The following is a 27,260-nucleotide window of genomic DNA, read 5'->3' on the forward strand; positions in this document are numbered from 1 at the left end:
CCTTTCACTGGCTAACGCTGGGCGTACGTGTGCCGGAGTACTCCCGTCAGGGGCTGTCTGTTGCCGGACGGCCCGGGGAGGTGGTAGCTCTGTCAGCGTAGTCTCTTATTTGGTGAATATCGGTACTACCGCGGCTCTGGTTTGCCCCCCCCCCCATCTCTCTTAGGTCTGTGTTGGCATCAATGGAATTGAAACGCTGACAAGTGATGTGTGGGGTCTCTTGTGTGTACTTCAGCAAAGCTATCATTTATGTATCCATATATAGATATCCTTTCGGGTTCTCTTCAAGCAAAAGTCTCTCTAATTGCTTATTCCTTTCTATTGCTGCTGCTGTTGCTGCTCTTCTGAAAGACACCGTCCCTGGCTGAATGTGCCTTCTTGATGAAGGCGGTCTTTAAAGTGGGTCGATGTGCTATGGCGGTGCTTACTGCAAAGGGATACTGCGACTCTTCGCATCGTTGGAGACCAAATGCCTCACTGGATGAGATACCTTCAGTTATTAGGGATGGGATTGCTGTTTCACTTCATGAAAGGTGCTGGCAAACTTTGGCAGACAAAATTATATCCCAGCAGACTTGGGTCTTGTTCTCGTGCGAGATGGCTTGCAAATAGTGAAGACGTGAGGGGCTGCCCCTCTCAGTGCTTCTTGGCGTTGTAACACTGGGAAGTTGCGTCATCTTGGAAAAAGCCTGTGTCACGCAGGCAGTGTGGAAACTTACCAAGTAAAGGGAATGGTGCACAGTGGCAACTATGGCTTTAGTATTGCAGGCTGCACTTAAGAAATTTGAGAATATTGAAAGAGTATGAATTAAATAATCCATATTGCACTTGAGCTCTACGTCACTAATATAGGTTATATGTAATAAATTTCTGCGTTTCACTGTGGGTCTCACTGTAGGGTGGAAAAAATCATTTGACAGGCAGCTGGCAACTTCAACAGTAGGTAATGAAAACTAATTACTGCTGGTTTCTAAGCTATGTTCACAACATAACTTGATTATGCTTAGCTAGAAAACATTTTCACCAAAAGAGAAGCGGGGGAAGAATTAGCCTCTACCTCAACCACAAATGAGACTACTTATTTCCACTACATCTTTAGAACTGGGGAGCTGGTGTTTAGTGGGTCTGCTCTACATTACTGTAATACTTTCAACATAAGTATAATCGTAGGCAAATGTGGTCCCTGTTGAAGTTGAGCTTCGAGGACAATGAACTGCATGCGGTAGCGAAGTAATATTGTGAAGATACAGGCAATTATTGTTGCATACTCTACCTAATACGGTGAAATGATGTATCTGTCGGCCTCTGCTGTTGGATTTCTGCCTCCATAGTTCGACTTTGATGATTTCTTAGAGATTAGTTCCTTGGCGTTATCTACCTGTATTTTAAAACTGGATGTTAAAGCTGCTTAATTAACTATACAAATGTGGTTTCTGGATGTGATGTCTGTGCAGAAAATCTGTTCTTCACTTAGTGTTGTATTCCACTGTTCTCAGCTGAAGAGCGCTGTCAGACATCCGAGCCTTGCACCCTATGATGCGGTATTATCATAAAGCTGGCTGTCAAAGGAAGGTCCAATTTCCAAGCAGGAGGTGGAGCTGTCAAATGAGCCTTGGTGGGGAAGGATAATCCTGCGGAATCAATATCTGGTATCAGTTGGACACAACATTGGTGGACATGCCAGAAGTCTCAGCTGTAACTATGTGAGAGGGCTGCAAAAGCAGCAGGTTCATAAGGAAGCCTTTGGACATTCCTAGCTGAACATACACTGGCAATCTATCGAGACTTTTCATGTTTTGGAAACGAATGCTAGGCTGTAACGTGAGAGTTAATTTTTCACATGCTTTTAGACAGCAGCTCACTAGTGAGCTCTGAATCTTGCTTTGAAGACTGCTTCAAGGAGTTGTTTTAGCTACAGTGGGTTGGAAAGAGATTGGAAGGAAGGAAGTGGTGCAACTTTGTACCATGTTGTCATTCCCTAAGTCCTAAAAAATGTAAGCAAATTTATCCTGAAGCCCTTTTATGGATTCAGTTAAAGGCAATCTGTAAGTGCTCAGATTTTTTTTAGTGGAGAAAAAGTTATGAGGATGCAGCTAGCTTTAAATGTGGTTAGTTCAAAGGAAAAAGTATTTGTAGCGCTTCTTACAGGCCTTTTGCAAGTTGTGTGAATATTAAGTGTTGCTAGGAGAGACCCAAGCAAAAGGAGAGATCTATAGTGGAGAAGAAACAATGAAATTGGATATGTAAAGTTACGTCAAATACTCCAAATTCTCTTGAGAATAGGGAGAGGTGCTGGATAGCTGATGTGAACATAAATAACAGTAAACTCCAGAAGCTGGAAGGTAACTAATGATTCTTTTTGTCTTCCTGGTTTGTGAGTCAGTGTGGGCATCCAGAGAAACTGTTTTGGTGAAAGCATCCAGCTTTATGAAGAGAATCTTGTAAAGTAAGAAAAAAACAAAAAAATTCCAACTATAGAAGAATCAAGGTCCTATAATCTAGGCCGTGCTGCAAAATGGCTGTATGTACGAAGTCCAAAGTTCATGTTTGGTTCTGTGAACCCACCTCTTCATCTAAATAATGTTACATCAGTTGACTTTTTTTTTACAACCCTACCTCTGCAGTTTGTCTACTTTTAATATACGTTGCATACTGTGTTACTCCACTATATGTATATGGAATTTTGTTTGAACTCTTGTGCATCTAAAACCCAGGCTTCTTTTTTTGTCAGGACTTGAACTACACTTCTAGAGTAGTGTTAGAAGTGTGTTACTCTGGAAACTTCTCTCTCAGTGGATATTTCTGCTGTTAGACTTGAATTTCCTGCATATCAAACATCAGGATCTTGCAAAAAGATGGTGCTATCTCAGAACTGACTTTGCTCATTTTGGGTTCTGTCACTGGTCTGCCTGCTTGAATTCCTTGTAAGAGTAGTGTGTGATCACAGATAAAACTGCCAGGGTATGTCCAGGTCCAATACAATATGCCAGACTATTTTCCACAGTGAATGCCTATGTCAGTGCTGGCTGGCTTTTTTGGGGCTCACCCACTCACAAACCTCTGACTGTTGCCAGAGGAGGAATGAGGTGGCTGAATTCCATGTGAGTTAGGGGGTAAAGGTAGGTCAGGAATGCTGAAAAGAAAGGAGGAGGAGTTTTCTTCCTCAATTCTTTCATCTGTTGGTGATGAGTTGGGTTAACTTCTTGGCAAGCTAGCTCTTGGATAGTGTCAGCCCTTGAAACATCACCTGCCCATTGGGAAGATTTAACACAGCCTGGGCTGTCATTCTTCATTCCAGCACAGGCTTCTGAGCAGGGATCGTGGATGCTCTTGGTTTTTGGGAGTGTGTTGCTCAGTCTGTGGTCTTTAGAGGGCTCCCAGGAAACATCTGATGAGGCATGACAAGACCTCTGTGGCCTTTGTCTTTCTGGAAAGAGCCCACTAAAGCTGAGGGAAAGTGTGTTTTGTTTCTCTGGAAATGGGCTGAGGCCTTAAAGGGAAAACAACTTATTGAAATAGTTAAAACGTTATTCTGTCATTCGTCTTTTACTTCTGAAGCTTGAGGCTCTTGCCCAAGGCCCTCTTTCAGAGGAGTGGAATATAACTGACTTGAAAGTTTGTCTCATCCCTGGCACACAGAGCTGCAGGTGCTGTCTACCTGCCAGTTAGCAGCATGGTTGGTAATAAAATGCTGCACGTTACTAAATGAAAAAACGTGTAGTTAGTATGCAAACAAGCATAGGCTTGTCGACAAAAGAGCACTTTACAGTTTCATAATATCCAGATTCTTCGTTGATGTATCAAGCCTTCCTAGGAATAGAGTGAAATGCCAAAATTCCTTATATGAAAATGAGTAGAGAGGACTCTGGATCATTTCTTGGCTCTTAGGTACGGAAAGGGAACGTGTTTCTCTTCATTAGAGCACAAGCATTACCCTCAGTAGAAGTTTTGAATTACCCAGACTTCACGTAGAAAGAGCTACAAATGGGGGTTTTATTCTCTGTTTAAGTTTTGCTTGCTATTTCTTCCAAACAGGTGGTGGTCAAGATGCCACTGTTGCCTTTTTGTTGTGCTGCTTTTGTCAGTGAAATGCTGCTCAGAGCAAAAGCACCTCCAAAGATGAGGTGGAGGAGGAATAAGACAGGTAAGAGCCTTTTCAGTCTTTCATAATCTCTTGGGTGGTGTGTTTTCTGCAGATGGTCGCTATTCCAGGAGGAGTGTTCACAATGGGCACTAATGAGCCTGAAATACAGCAAGATGGAGAATGGCCTGCTAGAAGAGTCCACGTTAACAGCTTCTACATGGATCAGTATGAGGTCAGCAATGAGGAGTTTGAGAGATTTGTGAATTCTACTGGGTACGTTACTGAGGTAAGGCAGAAAGGTATACAGTCTCCTGTCATCTTTCTTTGTGTTGGCAAAATCCCGTTAAAAACTTAGGCTTTTCTTTTTTTTGAAGGATGTCACAATACTTGCTTGGGCTTTGCCTACTAGAATGTTTCTGATGTAAGTAGTGTAGAGAGAAAGTTGTCTTGCCTTGCTGCCCAGGGGTCTGAAAGGGCATTTAAACGTATACTGTTACATTTAGTAAGTGTCTTGATATCTGAACTAATCTCTTCCCTACAGTATGACTGAGGCAGCCTGGGTGAAGCTAACAGATGGCTGAAGACGTCTCTGCAGGTTTTTGGGGGGTTTTGTTGTTTGGGTTTTTTTTGACCTTTGGGTCCTAGGACATCTTTGTACCAGTACAACTATGTTGTTAGATTTTTCCTTATTTTAGAGGAACCAGGGGAGAAGGGATTTAAAAAACAGTGATAGCTGAGGACTTTGCAGGCTAGTTCAGCGCAGCTACTTGCTAATGAGCTGAGCAGTAGAAAGCCCTGCTGTCTAAAGAAGATACAATAGCAAGTATAATAATAGAGTTTTGTGCATGTTACTGGGAGCAACGAACTAAGAAAGAATATGTTAAGGTTCTTCCAAGAAAGAAGTTACCTGTGCCTGAGGCTCTGATCTTTCCTGACAGTTGACTGTTCCTACGCAACTTCTATAAAACCCTGACAGGCCTTTTAGGCAAATAAAAGCCTCGGTAATGATCAGGTCTCGGAGGAGGCACTTCACTGAATTCACTTGATAAACTGGTTCTCATTTGGAAGACAGGATCCTTCTGGTTGGATGAAGGGTTTCTTTTATCTACGGCACTATTTCTGTTTTTAAATTCTTAGCTCAATAATTATGAAAAAAGGTTGCTTAACAATTTTGAGTTTGAACAGGGCTTACTTGTTGCCAACAGCTTCTGGAATGAGCGCGTGTGCAGTGGTATTTGAATGCAGCGCTGCATCAGCTGGGGTCTGTTTCAGACAGTGCTTCATGGCTCAGCGGGTGTAGTTGGGTGCTCCACTTACTCTTTCTCCCTTCCCCCCTCACATGGGGCCCCCTTTTATGCTGGATTTGGAAAAATAAACTCAGAGTTAGAGTAAACAGCACTGATTCTGCAGAGTTTTTTTGGGATGCAGCTAAGTTGGTTTTGTGTATTTAAATAACGTCTGCATTACTTACTGCGGGTAAACAGAGCCAACCTACTTCTTGGTTTCCTTTTATTAAGGACTAGACTGAACTCCAGTGACAAATGAAACCTGAAAGTGACTAGAAAGCTGAAGAAAAAAATCTCCAGATGTACAGCTATCTCATGGACCCAAAAGTATTTTTTTAAGAAACTTAAAAAAAAGCCCTTGATGGAGGCTGTCAGACTGAAATCTGGGGTCCTTTACATGATAAACCTGTTTGCCTCTGCCTGGGTCTTTCAGATTGGGCAGGAGAGAAAAAAATAAGTTGTTTTTTTTTTCTTCTCTTTGATAAACTTGTTTGCGTCTTTGTCTGGGTTTTTCAGATTGGGCAAGTGAGAGAAGTTAAGTGTTTTTTTTTCTTCTCTTTCCTTTCTGAAACTGAATGTATAAAGATTACGGTCATATGCTAAAATGTCTTGCAATTTGTGTGGTGAATGGGATTCTTCTTTCAAACTGTGCCTCTTGAAGAGTTCTGAGCGTGCAGAAGCAGCTCATGGTTATCGGTTATCATTCGCAGTCTTTGAATGCCTGTAATAAAATGAAGAAATTGAGAAGGACAAATGTGTTGAATTCTGATAACATGTTTTGACTTCCCTAGTATATCAATTCACTCTAGGTTTTTTTTTTTTCCCCCCTTGGTAAACTAGGTTGGTGTCGTGTACTGTGATTCATTGAAACTGTGTATTTTTTGTTTCTTTTGGCTTTATATAATGCTAGATATAATGATTGGATTACTTTTAACTCTTCTATTGTTGTAACAGCACTTTAAAACATGGTGCTAGTGATAATGAAGGAGGAGTAAGTGACAAGGCTTAAGTCTTTTATTGTGATTCCCAAAGGAAAAATAAGAGAAATGAAATATGCCCTTGAATGTTAGATTATTGACTGTAGCATTTTAAAGCAGTTGGGACAATTGGAACTGCATTTTTAATTAATAAAAGTAAAAACATTTGCAGAAGCTCTGTGAGCTGCCATCTGTCCGGTGGCTGCTGAAGAACGACATCCAGACATAAAATACCTTTGCTTTTGTTCCAAAATAGCTTCCTTGAAAGACAACTCAAAATTACTATTAGAATTTCCTAATCCTTGAGTGGCGTTTTGAGAATAACATTCCTTTGATAATATGGCTGACTCTTTTGTTCTTTCTGTAGGCAGAGAAATTTGGCGATTCCTTTGTGTTTGAGGGAATGCTGAGTGAAGAAGTGAAGGCTGGCATCCACCAGGCAGTGAGTAACACAGCAGGGTAAAACTTACTTAGCAATCACTGGGGAAAATGTGTTAGCAGTTGTGGGAGTAATATCGAAATCGTGTGATGTTCCCAAAGCCATGCACAAAAATGGGGTTTATGGAGGGGTGTTTGGCCTAGAATAATAGACACCCTCAAGTGTGGAGGATTTACAGTCTATTATCTGTTGTTTTTTTAAACAAACAATTAAAAAAACCCAAACTTCTGATTTAGCAAAAGTTAGTATCAACCCCTTCTTGTCTTTTTTTGCCTCTTAAATGAGAGGTATTTAGGACTGTACTAAGTGGTGCAGTAAGGCTATTAATTAATACAAATAAACAGCCTTATTTATTACGTGTAACACAGCGATGCTTCAGAAGTTCAGATGTCGGTAGTGGCTCTGCTGAGTGATATGCTGTGTAGGCAAAGAACAGGAGTGCTTCTGGCTCCAGGAGCATGTGACTGACGTGCTCTGCCAATGCAGTCTTAATGTCCAAACGAGGTGGGTAAATCCCAGATCCTACCGATTTAAGAAAATGAGGATAATCTGTGTATCTGATGTGATAGCGATGCTTGCATGAGTGCTTTTTCTAGGTTCACTAGAAGGAAATATTCCAAAGAAGTGCCATTTCTATGGCAGACCTGAGTCTATAAGACTCCTTATTATGTTGTGAATGGTTTAAGTTTACTGTGCTTCCTCCATCTCTGTAGCAGATCCTGTATGCCTTGCTGTTTTTTCAGTTCCCTTCATCTTGCTAGGGCAACACAGTGATCCTAGTAGGTGCAGTGCTGATTAAACTGGAGTTCAAAGTTCTAAAAGTTTGGTAGCGAAGCTTCCCTGCCCTCCTCTTTCCTCTTCTTCTGTTGTGTATGTGTTGCTGAGCCTTTCTTAGGCTTCATTTACCTCCTCCTTAACCTTAACAGGTCACTTAACCTTTACAGCTCCCAATTATAAGCAGATTATGTCTTGTAATCTCCTGGATGGATTTATCTGCTTTGAGCAGAAGTTTGGACACTGTGACCTCCTGAGGTCCCTTCCCAACAGAACTATCCTAAGGTCTGATGAACACCACTGCATTTCCAGATCTCGTCCCATGCCTTTGACAAGGCCTTAGAAATGAAGCATTCTGATGTGCATAGTGTGGCAATTTTTTGGGTTTTTTTTGGGGGGTAGCTTCAAGTTGCATTTACTCTGGGTGGGAATTTCTTTGCTTTTTTGGTTAATTTTCTTTTGGATCAGCGAAGCTAACTTGGGTCATTCTGCAACTGCTTGAATCAACACAGGGAAGCAGGTTGTACAGAAGGAATAAGGTAGTAACAGGACTGAAACTGCATCTTTTGGCAATAATTCAGTTAGACATAAGTAAGCGTTAAGTGAAACTGCACCTATAGAGGAGCACATCTTTTATTTGAAGGTAGAATAAATGCAGATGGGTTCATCCCATCTTCACAACAGGAAATTCAGCTGTCAGTATTAGAGAAATTTTTTCCTGCCCTAGTTCTGTGATGCAGAAATCCCTAAATTAGGCTCTCTGTTTTAAAACAAACAAACAAAAACCTAAGATTGCTGGTGTAAGCCCAGTCTTGGCTATTTGTATGAACACATACAGAGCGTTGGGAGCCACTTTCCTGGGTGTGTCAGCCAAATTTTAAAGTGTTGGCTGTAATGCTAACAGAACAAGTATTATGCCAGAGAGCTGGAATGGAGCCCAAACTGGTCTTTTTGGCTGCTTCTTTATGAAGGTTTTCTCTATTTGTTGAGAGTAAACTTTAGGAGACTGTCCTTTTGCCATGTCTTTCAGTATTTATTATTAGGTAACTTTGTGAGTTGCTGGCATGCAGAGCATTGTTGGAGTAGGCACAGAGAAAGACTGTACTAATCATTTTGGTAAAGTGATTTGGAGAATAGTGACTGCCTGCCTTGTAGTTTGGCACTTCTTAACTTCATGCTGATGCTGTGGACAAACTTAAGTTCTAAAACATGGTAATATTGTGAGGAGGTGAAAAAGAAACTAGAAGCTGCTTTTCTTCCTCCTGTCTGCCTGCCCCCTCACCAGCTATATACCATGAAATCCAACTTTTAGGAAGGAACTTCTGTCTGCAAGGAGAAGGTGTCAGGAGGCAGCTCAGTGGTAGAGCTGGAAAAAGAACTCTAATGTCTGAAGATACAGCTTAGAATTTTATCTGTATATGCTTCTGCCTCTCAAAACTGTGTCTCTGTTCTAGTATGCATTTTCTCTGAGAGCTTATAAATATTGAGAGTACTGTGCAGACCTTAGTTGTTTTGAAGGTCCTTGGTTTTTGTGGCAGTGCAATTTGCAGACTAGAACAAGCAAGCATCTTTCAGTTGCAGGGAAGGGAAGCATCAGCCATGGGGATGTGATGTTAGAATATAAGGTAGTCAGATTGCTTCTCAGACACCCGCATTCTGTGTAGGCCATGCTTATCCCAGCTAGTTGAAAATAAGAAAATGCATTAGCAATTTTCTATAGATTGTGCTGTCAAGAAACACGTGTCTATAGACAACTTGCAAGAAACTTTTTATTGCTAAAATGCAGAAGCATCCCAACTATGGGGCAGGGACTCTAAGGGTTCTGCAAACCAAATTCTTCCTAGGGATCTGCAAGCTTAAATTAAACAATAGAAAATAAAAGCTAGCTTCTTGTTACATTGCCCAAAATGTTTAAATTCTACTAGTGTCTGCTGGGGACAAAATGGTGAAAGGAATTTAATACTATTCAATTACTTTAAAAAAAAAAAAGTGAGCATATTTTAAAACTTGGCTACTGCAGTGTAACTATTCAAATGTAATCAGAAAAAGTGTAAATTGCCTGAAGTTGGTTTGCATCAGTAGATTGTAGTGATCAGCAATAGAGATGATTAAGGCTTTTTTCTCAATGTATACCTTAGTCAACTAATATTTTTAGCTTGTGGTACGTACCTTCTTGAATCATAGCTATCACCGTGAAAAGCAGAAATAAGATATAAACATTGGTGTGTTTCAGTTCTGCTACTGAAACCCGCCCCACCAAAACTGATGGGAGAAAGGGCTGTATTTTTACTTTGCCTTAGTGGCTCAGACGTGTTTTGATAAGGCTTTTCTCCAGTTGAAGCACAGGGTGCTAAATGCAAATGTGAATATAGGGGAAGAGGAACAGGAATGTGTATTTTGGAAGTAGTATTTCATATGCAGTGAAAGAATTGAGGAAAGGTGGAAGTGAAGATATTGAACTAAATGATACATAACAGCTCCTATAAACAATGAGGTGCGTCTGTCTCTTGGGGAGTATCTGGGGGTTTTGCTCTATTTGGCCACTTTGGCTTCTCCAGTTCTTAAACCAGACAAATTTGCCATAGGCCCTCAAAGGAAGCAGGGAGCTAAATTAGAACAGAGGTGGGGCTGGTGAAAGCTAATGCGGGAGCAAACTGGCTTAGCACGTAGAATAATTGTTGGAGCTTTGGGTGTGCATTTCCTGGAGGTGAGGTGGTCTCCTAGATAGCCACTGCTACAGGAATGTAGGTTGGACCTAACCCTCCTCTGGAAGGGAAGCAGTAAAAAGGGGTGTGGCAGCCAATAATTGAATTGTTCTGGATTTCTGGGAACTTGAGTTGTAGTTTTGGCCTCAAAGTTTGTGGTGGTAACATGGCAGAGAGCAAAAATTTAGCGCTGTAACAGATGAGGGTGTTACTGATAGAATTGGCGAGGATTTTTTTTTTTTTCTTCAAATAAAAAAGGATTTTCTAGGGAGAGGGTGGAAGGTCCTTTGAAACCAAAACATTTTGTGTGGGCTTAACAAGTTTTGATAGCTTCACATATTAAAATCAGTTCTCAGACTTGCAGATTAAAACCAACTACTAATTACTGCATCTATTACAGCTATTAAGTTATGGCCTTTCTTGGGTATTTGGCCTTTGGTTTAGATATCATAGATAAAACACAGCCTAGAATTGCCAATAGCTTGGCATTCAGAGATTATTTTTTCTTTCCTTCTCTTTTGAGAGAATTTGGGGAAATGGAAAAAGCTCAAAATTTAGATATTTTGCTATTCTTATTTTATGATGAAACTGTTTTCCTGCTCTTTTATCTCCCTGACTGAGCTAAGGAGGAAGTAGAGAGGGGAAAATGCATGCCCAGTGCTATTATTCCGTGGCATTGTAAAATGCCATTTATATGGCATTTTAATGTATCCTAGAGCAAAAAGCATGGGGATTGTGTCTGTGAAATGAGAAGGTACTGAGGCGTGCTTGCCAGTGAGGGGATTTGAGAGCTCTTGCAAATAACTGCAAGAGTTTCGCTTGCTGTGCAGCTGCCATGAAAAAGGTAAACAGGGTAGTGCTAACCGAGACTGGAGTACAGCATAAGTCAGATTTGCTCACTGGAGGGTAGTGGGAAGGCTTTTTTATTCTTGGCTTGTGGAAGATAAATTCTGCAATGAAGAGACGAAAGCATATGGATCCGTATACTTCATTTGTCTTCAGGAGGTATTGAATTTTTGGTCTGAGAACGCAATGAAATTAGTTCACTGGCAGACTCGAGCAAATACTATTAAGGAGTTCTGGTCAGTCTAGGACTATTGGATGCTACTTTCATCCCTGTTAGTATGGAAACCTCTGCAGTGGTCTTTAGCTGTGCAATTTACCTATTTAGAGCAGTGCCTCTAGCCTGTAACTCAAAGGACATAGTCCCATTATAAAAACAATGAAAACATTATGCATTTCAAATGAGTATTTCAAATTAATGAGGAAGTGAGCAATGTTTGCAGGTAGGATAGCAGCACTAGTGTTTGCAGCAGTTATTAATGGAGAATGTACCTTCTGACAGCATGCAATATTAACTTGCTTATCTGTGGCTTGGGGGGAGAGCAGGTAGGTTATTGTATAGTTTGGCTGATACTGTTAAAATGTCAACATACATAGGATACATAAGCAGAAGTTGACAAATATACTTATTGCTACTTTAAGGGTAAATTTCATCTCTACCATGCTTGGCTTTTGCTTTTTCAGAGAGGAAACTGAAATCAAAGAGATGGGTGAGCCTATTTCTTGCAGACCCCAATGCTTCAGATATCCCCTGTAATGAGTTGGGAGGATGGAGCTATTGAACTGTTGATCTCTCTCTTCTTATGTTTTACTCCCACTATTGGGATAAAGAACAATGTGCAGGAAGCATCTCTCACTGGGAATTACCAGTAAAACCAGTCCATATTTATCAGCATAAACTACAACTTTGAAGCGGGGCATTGCTTGTGCCTCAGGCTGTAGATATATCTGTGCACGCCGCATTTTCTTAAAGCTCATATTCGCTTGGTTATTGGAAAAAATGACTAGCTTGAGTGCAGATTTAGATGTTGGCTGAAAAATAGACTTCCAAAGGTGGAACTCACCAGGAATATCAGTTCCTCAAAAGAACCTTCTTTGGATTCCAAAGCTTGCACATAATGAATCTTACTGGATTTTAGCATCAAATGTTTTTGGTTATTTTTCTTGGAGGATTGACATAGCTGTGAAGTATTACACTGTTTGAATGAGATTCAATGACCTTTCCTTATGCAAAGGAAAAGGTCCCTTCGTAAAAGTAAAGTGCTAGTTTCCAATTGTCTGAAACCTTTTCTCCAACTGATAACTTAGAATAAAAATAAATATATTTTACAAATCTGCTGCCTTTCCCTTTTGCGGTACGGAAATTTCAAACTACTTTAAAATATTGGGACTTAAGGCAAACAATATCAATATTCAATATTAAACAAAACCCGTTATTGCTTTCATTTCTGAGCTAATGAGGGAGGCTAGAAACCTTAGAAAATAAGAATGAAAACAGATTCTTCTGTAATTAGAGCTTTTGGGGAGCTGGGACTTTTAATTGATATAAATAGCATGGGACTTGCAGTAGCGTCGCAGAAGCTGGCAACATCAAGTATTAGCTATCTTCTGGAAAAAATACTCAACTGTCTACTTCTAAGCTGTTTAGTGCGCTTAATTACAGATTTGGTGGAGAATTTGACAGTGATGTTTCAGTTCAGTTTATGTACGTAATTATAGAAGGTTTGTTCTTCTCTGCAGAGTATTTTCAAGTACAAATATGAGTTATAGCTGCGTATGTAGATTATGGCTCCCTTATGCAGCTACTATGACAACCTTGATAACCGGCTAGGAGAGATCTATTCTCTGTCTCGAGCCTTGAAGCGGTATTCACTTCCACACTATTTACATTGCAATGTCTCCCTGACTCAGTTACAGCTGTTTCAACTTGAACGCAAGCCTGTTGCTATGGAGATGATGCACTGCGTAGAAATAGGTCATGTTTGTGCCATTTTCAGTGCGCCGATAAAAAGGAAAAACAGAGCTGCCGGCTGGCAAAGGTGAACAGGGAGCATGCGTCTGCCGAAGGGCTTTTCCTTGCATTTGGAAAATGGCTTTAAAATCAAGTGGGACCACTACATGGCTCCGGCTTGTTTCAAACTGCCCCTCGTGGTGTGATCTGTTCTGAATCTGACTGCAAAGCTGAATCGGGGGGGGCTAAGCTCTGTCTCTGCCCTCCACCGATTTCCCTCTGTGACCCAGAGCAGGACTTCACGAAGGCAGTGACAACAGCCAGCCAAAATGCTGCGTGGGTAAGCGTCAGCTGAGAGCTGGGCTGTGCTAACGCAGCAGCCCGGAATAGCTGCTGCTTGCTGATGCCTGGGATTGCTGAATCACGATCCCAATGCTCGATGGATCTGTTCGTAGCCATGGTCCGCTCCTGCAGGCAGGTGTAGGTTAACATTACCCGTTTGCTGGCAAAGTGGGCTCCCGTAGCGCGGGGGGGAAAGAGGTGCTGTAAAGATACGTGCTTGGGAGCTGCGCGTGGAAGGTGGGAGAGATCTCTGCCCTGAATCTTAGCGAGGGAAGAAGTTTCTGAGGGTTGTTGGGAAGGTACGCCAATGCTACTTAGAAACATAGGTGTAAAGTTACTTGTGACCGAGACCCCGCCTAATGTGATTTCTTTGTGGTTTCTGAGGGGAAAATGACAGTGGCTCATCTGTTGCACAGTAATTATTTTTATTTCTTAAACTCCCTGCCCTACTAAAAATGTTCTATTTTCTGTCTGCCTCTTTCTTCAATAGTTCATTAATTAGCTGTTCAGAGTTTAGGATATGGCTTACAGGGGGAAAAATTGGCAGAGGTTTATGTGTATCTGCCTTACATGGATAAAATAAAACCTCATCCAAAAATTATATTCTTTACTGAAGAACTAATTTTTTTTTCTCACATCCTACCAATGCTAGCAGTGAGGGTGTCCAGACCACTGGGTGTATTTCCCAGAGATAATGCTTCATAACTTGCCTGCTTCCAGCCTATGCACACATTGCTCTTGCAGCCAAGAGGATGCTTTTGCAAATTAAAGATGTATAGTACTTAACACAATCTGACTCAAACAAATGGTAACCTAGTAAGTCAGCTTCTGAAACTGAAGGGTGCGCATCTTTCTTGAAGAACCCACCACTTAATAAATGATTCTTGACGAGTTTTCCAGACTTAGACTACTTTTCACTCAGAAAATCTCTTTTCGGACAGTTGATTCCTAAATTGCTACAGTTCTTACTCTGCAATAACTTTTGCTTCTTCCAGATGTTTATCTTGACCGAGTGTATGCAGGCCTTATTGTATTAAAATAGCATTATAATGCTGTAGCACATCAAAAAAAAATATTTGGTGCTACATGTCTGGACAACAGCGTGAATTTCTCATCGTCTTATGGGCCTGACTTAAGGTTAAAATCTACAGCTTTGTTATTTCAAGTGACTTGTGCATTAGAAATGGAATTAGAGCCAAGATTAGCTATTCAGTTGAGTTTATTTTTGGTAATTCTTCTAATATATAAATGTGATTTGAATTTAAAATCTGGAGCAAAAGTGGGAGGGGTGCTTTTATCTAACATGGCCAGTGCTATGTTAGATGCAAGACCATTACAAATGTTTTCATGGTTATTGGCTGGGTTTTCTGGGTTTTTTTTGTGTGTGTTTAAAGGTATTTCCCCACTGCTTTTGCAGTGCCAGTAATGGTGTAATGCTGACGATGAAGCTGACTTTCCTGATGTTCCTCCCTTTCATTTTTTCTATGTGTATTTAGGAAGGAATTTTCTTCAAGATAACTGTAAAGTAGTCTAAAAAATCTTGAAATCGCCAGTTAATGGCGCAATTAAAGGTAGGATATCCCAGCCTACTTTGAAAAGAAAATGGAATACTTAAAACTTTGAATTTTATGCAAGCTGATCGTGGGAGTATAGGCTTCAGTTCCGCAAATTGCTTCGAGTGGAAAACTTGTAGGTTGGAGTTAACTGTTAGTATATCCTCCTAGTATTATCATATTGTATTCTCTTTTCTTGACAGCGCTATGAGTCTGTGATAAGCAGAACAGTGAGTTCTTAAAGTTTAATCCTGGAGCAGAGAGCTGGGATAATCCAAGTTTTCAGCTGGATCAGACCAAAACAAGCATTGAGCTTCTCTGCCTCTGAAATGTGCTTTGCTGCTAGAACTGCATTTCCTTATATATCGAGGCAGTTGTGTAACGTTTGCAGAGCAGTTATGTTAACCAATTCTGTTACAAGTGATAGACTACGCTGTAAAGAGTTAATCAAAATGAAGGAGGCATTGTCCTCTAATTCAGTATCTCTTCAAGATCTATTCAGCAGCATATGCTGCTATTTTTACAAAATGAATCTGTTGCCAGATTGATACAGAACACATGCTTCGGAGTGAAGCATGAGAACACTAAGCATTACGAAGGTAACTAAGCTCATTAGTGGCAAGGGAGGGCTTTGCTGTATTAACTGTGATGTTGTAATATCTCTGTCTAATTAGCTCTTCTACTAATTAGATTTAGAGCAATTAAAAGCTTTAAAGACTTCTGAGAAGTTTTTTGAAAGGACTGTAAATTTCAGGTACATGACTTTCTCTTTTGGAAGGAGCATCTTGGTGCATGCTCACTGGTGTCAGTGGCTGACTTAGATTAGTTTCCAATTAATTATTGAAGGCTGGACGTAGTCTATCACTGTTATCACTGTCCTAGTACTATATGTGTAACTTCTCTAAAGATCTGGGTGTTCTGCAAAGACTGGCAGCCATTTAGTGTTCAGTTCAGCGGAGCCAGAAACAGAAGACATGCACACGTAGTACTCTCAGGCAGAGAGATTGTGTTTTTTGTCGGTTTAAAATAAACCATTTTGATTGAAAGCATCTGCTTTTTCTTTTGCATAACAAAAATGTTTTCCAAAATTAAAGTCTTCTAAAGCATAAGTCTTTGCAGTCTCCTGCAGAGATTTTTATCCAAAACCCAGCAGTTTAATTTACAAAAATGTGTTGTGCTTAAAACTATCATGAAGTCTTACTCATGAATCTTCAGATTCACGGAGAACCTTTAGCAAATAGTACTGCCTCTCTCTTCCTTAAAGAGCTGTAAAATTCTAACTTTGGATTTCTGTCCTACCTTGAGTATAGATTAAAGCCCGAAATATACAAGGAATTGGTTAAATCAGACTAGCTTTAAGCCTATTGACTGTAGTATCTGTTTAGCAGCTTGGTCATTCTGAAGCTGTAGTGCTATGAGAGTTGAGCTGAGTATCTCTCTGAATGAAGATCCCATCTTTGGGTTTGAATGCTCAGTAACAGAGCTGTCGTTTCTAGTAAGAGATCAAATACTTCTCATGCTTTTTTGAAAAGGGCAGGGGCTCTGATTGTGGGGAGAATGTCGTTGGCTTCGTTAGAAACTGAGCCAGAATTATGTGGTTGGTGTTGTCGATTTATGTGCTTGTCAAGCTAGGGAGATCATAAAGCAGGGTCTTTTAAGAAATGTCATTACTTTAGTAATATGCCTGAAGGGTCCCACTTGGAGAGCACACAGACAGAACATCTCAGTCATCAGCAAGCTGCTGAGAGCATATTTATTCCTGTTGTGTTCAACACCGATGTCTTCTCTTCACTCTCTTTGGAAGAGAGAACATCAGAAACCCATGTGTGGATGGCTTCCCAGCCTGGAGGAGTCCCGCGGCGTGTTTAGGGATTCCAGTGTTCTTGCCTAGAGCTCGCAAAGAGCTGTGGGCTCTTCAGCTGAGCTTAAGCCAACAACTCTGCAGCTTTAGTCCAGGATTGCTATTGATTTACAATGAGCTTTTAGGTAAGGTACCCAGATGTGTGCTGTAGGCAAAATCTGTATGTGATGATGGGAGAAGAGTGAAAAGCTGTCATGGGAGCTGTTACAGCATAGATTGATCAAATGCTTTCAAATAAGATAATATGTCTTTGTGTATTAGCAGCACTTCTATTTCTTATGCCCTACAGTTTCCTACTGAAACATTCAAATGAGGGATCTGATGTGTAGTTTGGACCAGAGTTTTTTCTTAACAACTTATGTTTGTCATAGATAATTTTTTCTCTCACACACATGTAATTACGTGTTAAATGCTCATCACTGCTGAAGGATGCAGCTTCCTCCTAGAAGCTGCTGTTTAAAATTGTTTGACCCGGCTGACGCTCTCTCTCCCAAGTACCAGCTTTCAGTGACTTTTACCTTTGGACTTCCTGTGAAAGATTTGGTGAGCTAAAGGATAACACTCTTGGCACAATTCCTTCCTGTGCGTATAACACTTTACAAAGTTGGTTTAGCAGCATGATGAAGAGAAATAAATATTGTACTTCTTTCCCTTTGCCATCTCTGGAGCGGGGAAGGCTGAGGGGCTGTAGAGAGGGCAGACGTTGCTGAAGGTTGTTCTACAGGCCAGTATTAGAGTAGCGTCTGGATCTCCTAGGTCTAGGGCTAACCAGCTGGGAGGTTGTTTAACTCCGAAAGCATTGGAGGCTTATTTACTTTGATTTTTGTTCATTATGGAAATTACCTCTGTAATAGAGATACAAGCACTCAAGCTGCTGGAATAAAACCACTATTGATGGTTAGCATAAGTGTTCTTCTTTGCCTCAATTTTCTGGAAGGACCCATTGTTAAGATAAGTATTCCTAAGTAAATGTGAATCAGAAAAGAATAGTTAACTGTGCTGTGCACTGAGCTTCTCAGCTTTGAAGTAAGCTTAATAGAAGAAATCCTTAATGACTGTATTCCAGGAATAATTCCTTGGCATTGCAGAACCAAATTTGAGACTTCTGGTTAGAGAGAAGTACTCGATGTCTGCATTGTTACAGGGTATTTTGTCTGCTTGATGTTGCTCAGCAAACCAACTGAAAAAAAAAAAGGCTTCACTTAACTTCTGTGGCTCTTCTGTCTCCACCTTCTGGAAGCTGATAGCAAATAACTTAATATCAGCTTACTGAGTTAATTAACTGGAAAGCAAATGTGTTTCAAGATGTGTGTTTTGACCTTAGTTAAAGGATGTAATCAGGATTTTGTTTCAGTTATTCCAAACCACTGAGTCTAGGGAGCAAATAATTGGGATGAAAATTCTCTTTAAGCAAAACTGTTTTATTTTTATCATCTCTGCGGAATGTGTCAAACTGAAGTCAGCCAGGAGGCTAGCTGGTTTATCTGTATTGCGGGCATACTGCTGTAAAAGAATCGAGTAAAACTGTAATGTTCCAGATGACCTCTTCAATCTATTACCATCCGAATGTTCTTGGCGTATGTTTTCAGAGGTGAAGAACTGTAATTGAGAATTTCTGAGAGGACAGTCTGGTCCACCACAGGTAGTGTGCCGAAGGCCGTGCCTTCAAAGAGAATAAACTGTGCCTTGTATCAGACCTGCAAAAAAAAAAAAGAGACAGCCAGAGGGCAGTACTTAGAAAAGTATGCTCAGGAGTTGTCTTCCTCTCGCTTGTTTTTTGGGTGGTATTTTCTTTGTGCTGTTCCATACCCTGGGCTATTCCCTGGCCAGCAGTATTGTAATGTGGATCAAATTATCATCTTGGTTTGTCAGAGTAATAGGTCAATTGGCTGCAGGCAGAGCCATGAGCTGTGAGTGAAAGCTTTGTAGCCTGTTGTCACGTTGTGGTTTTTCACAGTAGCCCTTAGCTGGGAATTTAAGTCTTCTTCCCTGGCCATTCTTGTCCCTTTTCAGGTTGCAGCTGCTCCCTGGTGGTTGCCTGTGAAGGGAGCCAACTGGAAGCACCCCGAGGGTCCTGACTCTAATATCTCCAACAGGTAAGCCATAAATGGCCGTTCAATTATGACACACCGTGCTTGTGAATATAGCTGTAAACTTGCACCAGGAATGGAGGTGCAAGAAAGAGGTTTTAATTAGTAACCTGCTTGCTGCTGCTTCTGCACCTATTTTCACATCTTCTAGTGTGCTGCATGCAATATTCAGTGGTCATACGGTCGATGGCATAGTAGTATTTCAAAAACGTGTACAAGCACTTTTCACCCAAGGGAAAAGAGACCATACTGAAATGTGCTTCAGTGTGTTTTCTCTTCACATGTATATATCAGCAGTAAAACAGAGTAGATCTTTAGAGGATCGGCAGCTTAAGAGCATTCAGTGCAGATCTGGTTTTGGAGAGGAAGACTAAATACTGGCTGCATGTGTACTCTAGGCATCCATGTAGAGTGTCCTCCATCTGGTATTTGGAGGCCTTTTATCTCTCTGGCAGCAGTTTTGTGCTTTTTAATGTATTCTGACTTTGTAGGCTGATTATTGTGGAAAATCAGTTGTGACTTTGTTATCTAGAAGCTCTAAATGCTTTGGAAAACTGTATTTTTCCTTAGCCTATAGTTAGTGCCATGCTTTGCTAGCATGAACCCTGAAACTTGCTGATCCATGTCTTTGTACCACCTCTTTCAGTTCAGAAGTGGAATGAATTTTATGCCTAGAAAATCAAAAGGCTTCATTATTCTCCGGTGCTTTTTATCGATACTGCAGAATTAGCCCTGGGTTGCACATGTTGAAAGCCATTGTTCAGTTATGTATATTACTGTACCCTTACTTGGATGTGACTGTCTTCATTTGGGACCTCTTATCTTGCAACTCTTTCTCTTGCTCGACAGGTGTCAATGAAGTTGGCACTAGCTGCCTTAATCAACTAGTTAAAGTTTCAAAACTGCTGTTTGAAATAAAGTCAGACCCTCTAGCCTAGATCTAGTCGATGCTGGCATGTTTTTGAGTTCTCTAAGGACACGGCTATGTTAGTGTAACATCATCTGATGGCTGAACTGCTTAGTAACAAGTCCGTTGTCTGTTCTCCAAGGGCAATTGAAAGAATTATCTGAGGCAAAAATAGAGATAATATCAGGAGGCGTTGTTAGGGGGAGACAGAGGAATTTAGGTCACAGTCAGCAGATAAGAGTTGGAAACCTGCCATGTGAATCTAGTCTTGTAGAAGTACGGCACAAACCTAGCCTAGTACGACTGCTAGCACACTTGCCACATGGAAGTAGCCCAATGGACCAACGGGCATATGTTGGCTTGTTAAATGGGGCAGGAAAGACAAGTTAATAGGAAGTCCTCTGTGTCTGTCTTCTGGGCCAGTATCCTCAGCTCTTGAAGTATCTTGGTCTGTTAGAGGCTTGGATGGGGAGGATCCCATGTGACAAGAATGACTAGGCATTGTTTCTGTCTTTTTCTGGAAAAAGAGACTTGGATTGTAGGGGCAATCCTGAAACCAAACCAAAGGAAAGATGGGAGCTTTTGCGTAAACTGCTTGAAACACCCAAAGAAAAATACTTTTGTGTTAAATTCTGCAGTTCACTGTTTCCTGGATTAGGTGCTGCAAAAGATGATGTTGCTAAGAGTAAGGACTCTTCCTCATCCCACCTCTCCCTCAAAAACCCCACAACTGACAGCAAAGAAAGAACCTGCAGCAAAGAGAAGAGTGCACAGGGAAGTGAAGAGCATTCGCCATTAAATTGCAATGTAAATTTTCCTATTGAGACTCTTGGCTTCTTGTTAAGATACTGTTAAACTCGCCTAGCAAGGACTAGTAATGCTGTAGGCTTCTGGTGTCTTCCTTCGGGTCTCTGAGCACCTACGTTTCCACAGAAGCCAGCATATTGATAGTTCTTCACTAGCTCCTGGGTGTGCAGCAGGTTTCTGAGGTGAGACCATGAGAAAGCACAAGCTACGAATGTCTTTGTTAACTGTATAGAGCTGTACATAAAACCATGATCAGACAAACAGAACTTAATTTTCCTCTTCCCTGTTTTTCCTCTGTTGGCTGCATTTCCCACCCAGCATCTACTAGTAGCTTGCTGTCTTTCTTTACTTTTACAGAGGAGAAGCTATTTAATCTGATACCTTGTTGAGTTGTTAACTGACCTGTGAACTTCCTCGCAGTCCTTTGTGGCCATCTCTTAAGAGTTTCATGAAGTGCTTGTGCTGTGTAGCTGTGAGATTGCCTAGTTCTCCTGATGATCTTGTCCTATTTATTTTGTTCCCCAGAATGGATCATCCAGTTCTTCATGTTTCCTGGAATGATGCTGTGGCATTCTGCACGTGGGCAGGGAAACGATTACCAACTGAGGCTGAATGGGAATACAGCTGTCGGGGGGGCCTTGAAAATAGGTACTTGTACAGTTGTGTCCCTGATAAATGTTTAGAACTGATATTTACAAGATAGGGAAGAGTTGTGTGGGGTTTTCTTACCCTCACTGTCTTTTTCTTGTGTCGTATGCACATCTGTGGTAAATGTAACACTGACTTACTCCGAACAGATTCCTTCAGGTAAGTGAATTTCCCTAAATACCTAAATGGTATATTGTAAGCCGAACTCTATAATAGGAGGAGAATGCAGAGAGCCCAAGAGAGGAGGAGGTGTGACAAAATGCCAAGACACAGGACTGCTGCTATTGCAGGAGATGAAAGGTATAGCGAGGGGCATTAGTGCCAAGGCCAAAAGAGTTGCAAAAGAGCTTAAGAAGTAAATAACTACATCACTGCACAGCAACTGTAGGGCCCCTGGAACCACCCGTTACCTGGCTGTGGGCTTGGGGAGGAGGGGAAGACAAGGTGAATAACAGGTTTATGTCTTCTCCATCCTGTGTCCTGGACGACATACTGCGTAGTGTGGTGCAAGCGCTGCCTTTCCCTCCTCCATGTGTGAATTGTCCTCGTAGAACCCTTGCTCTCCTTGAAAACCTGCTAGATGTTGGTACAAAGGGAACTGGAACACAGACAGTTCTCCAGGGTAAGGGGGGAGGAAGGGGTGTGTGTGGTGTGTCTCTTTTTTTTTTTATTTAAAAAAAAAAAAGGCATTTGACAACTGCTCTTCTGTATGCCTTTCAATAGACTTTTCCCATGGGGCAACAAGCTTCAGCCAAAAGGTCAACATTATGCCAATATCTGGCAGGGAGTGTTCCCGACTAATAACACCGCAGAAGATGGATACAGAGGAACTGCGCCTGTAAGTGTGTCTCAAAGTGAATTAATCATGTGGAAATGAACTTAGTCTTCCTAAAACTGAGGTCTGTGTTCAAAACAATGAACTGTGGCTGTTTTCCATTCCTGTACTCTTTCACCTTTAGATTTTTAAAAGTTGCAGTGTACTTCACTGCAGGCTCAAGTATTACCAAGGGACACTTCTTAAAAGCTAATTGAGAAGTAAAGATTACTTTCATTTTAACTTTTAGTTCCTCTCAAACTGACCTTTTCTCCCCCATTCCAGTAAGTTTGTAGTCAGATGCTGAAATACCTTCTGCCTGCACTTTTGGCATTACAATTTTTTGAACTGTCATTTTCTGGGTAGTTGTTCCCAAGGCACAAAAATCATGCAATAGTTTAAAAGAAATGAAACTTCCCTTTTTGGAAAGGTTGAGTCTGTCTAGTATGGCAAACAATGGAACGGAATTTTAAAGGCAATCCAGAATGTGAATGAATTATTAAACGGTAGTTAAAGTAAGTCCAAGAAGTTTCATCAGTAGGGAGTCTGCATATGCATGAGTTGACAGCCACGCTTGCTTTTCTTTAATGGGAAGGGGAATCTGGAAGTTGTAAGCATGGGCATGGTTGTCGGATCACTAATGCTATGTGCTGTGTCTGTTGGTCAGGCAGTGCCTCTCTTTAGAGGATCAGTCTCCAAAACCAATGAGAAGATGCTATGTGCCGTAGTGGAAATGTGGTGCTGGGAACATTGAGGATGATAACAGTTCATTCTTTCATTCTGTTTTATTTAAACGGAGTATGTAAAAGTGTTATAGTTCTGCACTACTAGTTTGGTGTCTGCTTTTGAGATATGAAGGCAGAAGCTCCTAGTAAAGACAAATGCACCTTCAGCAGACTGGTCTTCAGGATTAAAAACCCTATTTCATGTGGAGTGGTTTCCAGAACTGGCACTTGTGTTCCATACCTTGTATAGGTCACTGCATTTCCTCCCAATGGATATGGCTTGTACAACATTGTAGGAAACGCCTGGGAATGGACGTCTGACTGGTGGGCTGTTCATCATTCAACAGAAGAAGTTCACAACCCTGTAAGTATTTTATTGGGATCACATGAAATGTAGAATTCCCTCTTGCTACCCTGATCTGTTTGAAAACCTACTGTTCTCTGCTCTTCTCTGCTGTGTCTGGGGTGGGATGGGCTGTGTTCTGGTGAATTAGGAAGTATCACACCACAGGTCATCAACGCTGGGATTGTAGTGCTGTAGTGCAACTTTTTTTTTTCTTTTATTGGGCAGGCCTCCACAACTGGTTAGCAGCTGAATATTTCCACACTGGCACCATATTACATAGATCAACAATTTGCCAATGCAGTGGAATTACTTAAAAAAAAGTTTTTTTGTTTGTTTTATGTTGCTACAAGCTGTACTACTTCCCCCCCCAGGTAGAAAACAAACCATCGTGAGTTATCTTTATGGCTTTTACTAGCTTGTTTAAAATTCAGCGTGTAATAAAACTGAAGTTTATGGGGAGAAGTAGCTTACCAGGCTTTGAGAGGTTAATCTCTGGGGTTTTTTTGTGGCAGGCAGAGAAAGAGGTCCTGCAGGGTAAGCTTTGTATGTGGGGCTTCTCATGCAGTATCTCTCAGCAGATTCCAGTTCTAGTATTAAATCTCCTTCTCTCTCACTCATCCAGAATGACTAAATCTGAGAAATGTTCTGCTCTGCTCTCACAGAGCTTGTTTTGTTCAGACACAGTTATCTGTAATGAGAAAACCAATTAAACCTCACGGGGCAGGAGCTCTGTTTGCTGCAGGATTTGGGTATCCCCACGCTGTGGTCTCTTATGATATGTGTAGTCTTTCTTTGGTGTGCCGGACATAATTGGAGGCCTTTCTGGGAAGTCAGCAACTGGAAGTAGCTTGAGAAACTTGCTAAACTTTTTTTGCTGTTCTGTACATTGCAGAGGTTGACATTCTGCTGTCCTTCCAGGAAGATGTGTCTAGCAAGAGAAATCAGACTCATCTTGGGGTCTAGATTGCTCTAGATCTGTAGTAGCAGTTCCCTCACACTGATGGAGCATCTGGAGACCTCCTAACCCATACCAATCGCTTCGGCCAATTTCAAGTTACTTGTATCCCAGTAAGATACCACAGGTCTCTCTAGTGACGTCAGCTATGTGTCGGACAGGGCGCTACATACATCTTCCCAAGTAACTGAAATGCTTGGGACTGTAGCTCTTTTTTTTTTCTTGTTTGATTTAAAATAGGATGGACTATTCTCTAATTTTTGTGGGTAGGCAGTCTTAGTGGCCTAGCAATGGCTAAAGAATCTCCTTTTCCTTTGGGACCTTGGCTGTGTTGTATGTCCATCTACTACCTTTCTCACATACTGCACAAATTCAGATGATGTGATTTGAATATTTCACAGTAGTCAAAATTTTCTGCCGGTTTCTGTAATTCAGCAATAATGGAAAGCTGCATTGCATGAATTCTCTCTTGAATGTATAAACACACTTGTCTTTTTCCAACATTGACTTATGGCTTGCATACATATACAGCTGAAATTTATATAGAACGTACACTTAGCATGCCAACTCATTCTTTAGATTTTTTTTTCCTGTTTGCATACTGATTGATTAGGAAAGAAACATCTGCTGTCTTGCAATTCTGGTGGGTGTTTTATATGCGACTAAGGATACTTTTTTTATTTGTACCTTACGAATGGAAACAAGGCCCGTTTTAAGAGTAACATTTCTAAAGATGAAGTGTTGAGTAGCTAGCAGAATGTAAATTTGAATGGAAGTGAAGAAAAATAAAACTAGCAAACTTTCCCACATCAGAGCAGGTGAGTATTGATTTGATTGCAGCCCAATAAGTCGGGGGAGGAGGAGGAGAGTGAGCAAGGCTGAGCTTTCCGTTCCAGACTGTGTGGTCACTTCACCACGCTTTGTACCAGGGAAGCTTCTGCTTTACCCCTCTCACTACTGAAGCTTCACCTCGGTGCCTGGAGCCAGCGCACTGTGATCTGCATATGCCGCCTTAATTAGGGCTGGGGGAAGGACCCCTTGCCCACCTGCACCCTTTCAGAGACAAACAGCATCTGTGTCCCTGGGGAAGGACGCAGGTCTGGCAGTTCGTAGCATATTGTGACTGTCCCTGTTCTTGTTCACCTCTTTCTCAGTCTGGCGGCTACTTCAGTGTTGGCCGCTCGTTTACACAGTGACCCCTCAGGGCAGGAAAAAGTGCACAGCTCTCTAGAAGTCGTCTTGCCTAGCGGGAAGTGGCAACACTGGAAAGCAAAAATACAGTAACTAGGCCGAGTCTGGAGAAGAAAACCACTTCTGATGCTGTGTATTTATAGAACTTAAGTCACAGATCTCGAGTCTATTGCACCTAGATGTGTTCTAGAGTTTTTTAGCTTTTTTGGCTGTAAGGTAAAGTGCATTATTTCTTTAAACAGATACCTCTTAAAGGCTCTGTGTCATCACTGGTGAAGTATTACAGCTTTTTTTCATGTAAGATGACTGGCTTTTGTAGGTGAAAGGCATGAAATAACTAATTTATGTGGAAGTTACTGTGGTAATAATGGAAAGAACCTCCAGGAGTCTTCACCCAAACTGCAGCTTTCAGCTAATCCATTCCCTGCCATTGATGCTAGTTAACTTCATCTTATTTTGGTTTATAAAGAAAAAGATTTCTCTGCCTGTGTCAGCCTTCCCAACTTGCCCAAGCTGCACAAAATCCAGCTAGCTAGAATCGTGTATTTTGCTGAACTATGACTACTGTGGTATGATGCTTGGAAAAAAAAAAAATATCCTTTTTCTGAAGTATTGCAGCAGTGCACCTTCATTAGAATGACTTATTTAAATGAGGCGCGTCTGTGTTTATAGTGTCGATGCAGCAGTGCTTTGGTGTTGAATTAAGGTCATGGTGAGAAGCAAGTGTCGTGTGACTTTTGCTCTCTGTTAAACGTAAGTGGCTATGAGTTTGTTTAGGACTTTAAATTCAGCACAGATGTTTTGCAGACACTTCAGAAGGTTTTTAAAAATTAGGTGTTAACAATGATGCTTTTAGTTTTTTTTTCAGTTGGAAACTGTCAGAATCTACTGTTTGAGGCAGAGCACTTCAAAGTGAATTCCAAAGGGTTTTTCTGATTAAATGGGTAAGGAAACTGAATCTCATAATGTGAAAAGGTGTCCCAAAATAGCCAGGCCGCAGTATCTTCTGAGACATTAAAAATGATTAGCACCATATCTATCAGAGCCAATCCCTTAAGTCTCTCCAGAGTACAAGTCAGCGTAACCTATATATAGGATGTGTTCTTTCTGCCTAAAAGACTAGGAGTTCTTCTAGAGGGTCAGAGCTTAGTGAGAGTTTTTTAACATATTTAGTTTAACATCTGAAATCTTCAAAGCAGTTTTCTAGTACTGGAGAGATTTTGGGTATACTCTGGATTGGTTACAAAGAATGTATGGAATTTTGCACAGATTTTTTATGTAATTGATTGGCTTGCATTCACAAATAATTACCAAGAGCAAAAATAAACTGGCACACCTCAAAGTGCTTTGTAAGTTGTTTGCTACTTTTTAAGGTATTAGATTTAAATTGGGCTCTAACAATGGAACAAACAATGTTATTCCTCTTCTTTGCCAGGTATAGGACCTGTGCGGGTGGGTATTCAAGCCAAATAAACAAACTTGAAAGATTTTTATGCAGCTCAAGAAGAATATGGAATGCAGAGCTTGGTACTGTGTCCTTGAAGTTATAAACTGAAGTGCCGGGAACACTGGACGCTATTAGCAATAATGGGATTTTTGGGGATGCAGCCAGAACTTTTCAAGTTAGTGGCATTGAAAGGCATCATAGTATGTTATGGATGTAACTCTTGAGAGCAGAGCATTAGTGTAACTGGAGATTTGTTTGTACAGACCTTCCTTTAAGAATTTAATTAGACACTCCTACAACTAAAAGTCTTCCCAACTATTCTGGTCCGGACACTTACGTGTATAGTTGCCGTGGCTGGTTCAAAACATAAGGAGCCAAGTGGCTTTTATTTTGAATTCTTCTCATCAGTTTGTGTAGCGAGCTGCAAATGTCTCTGTTCATTTTTGACTTAAGCAAATGAAAGTCTCCCCATCTTACAAGCATACAAGATCAGTGGAGATTAGCGTACTGTACTT

At 41.0% G+C, this 27,260-nt stretch overlaps 1 protein-coding gene across 1 annotated transcript in view; it reads left to right on the top strand.

Moving 5' to 3' along the window:
- The first annotated feature begins 4,196 nt into the window (after window positions 1-4,196).
- The window catches only part of SUMF1 (sulfatase modifying factor 1), a 32,992-nt gene continuing 9,928 nt past the window's right edge, over window positions 4,197-27,260 (top strand). Inside the window, exons 1-6 of the mRNA XM_009330622.1 lie at window positions 4,197-4,370; window positions 6,715-6,789; window positions 18,829-18,911; window positions 21,145-21,267; window positions 21,991-22,105; window positions 23,057-23,170. Coding sequence (XP_009328897.1) covers window positions 4,197-4,370; window positions 6,715-6,789; window positions 18,829-18,911; window positions 21,145-21,267; window positions 21,991-22,105; window positions 23,057-23,170 — 684 coding nt within the window. The remainder of the gene's footprint in view (window positions 4,371-6,714; window positions 6,790-18,828; window positions 18,912-21,144; window positions 21,268-21,990; window positions 22,106-23,056; window positions 23,171-27,260) is intronic.

The sequence above is a fragment of the Pygoscelis adeliae genome, unplaced genomic scaffold (assembly GCF_000699105.1).
Source record: "Pygoscelis adeliae isolate BGI_AS28 unplaced genomic scaffold, ASM69910v1 Scaffold278, whole genome shotgun sequence".
NCBI classification, from domain to species: domain Eukaryota; kingdom Metazoa; phylum Chordata; class Aves; order Sphenisciformes; family Spheniscidae; genus Pygoscelis; species Pygoscelis adeliae.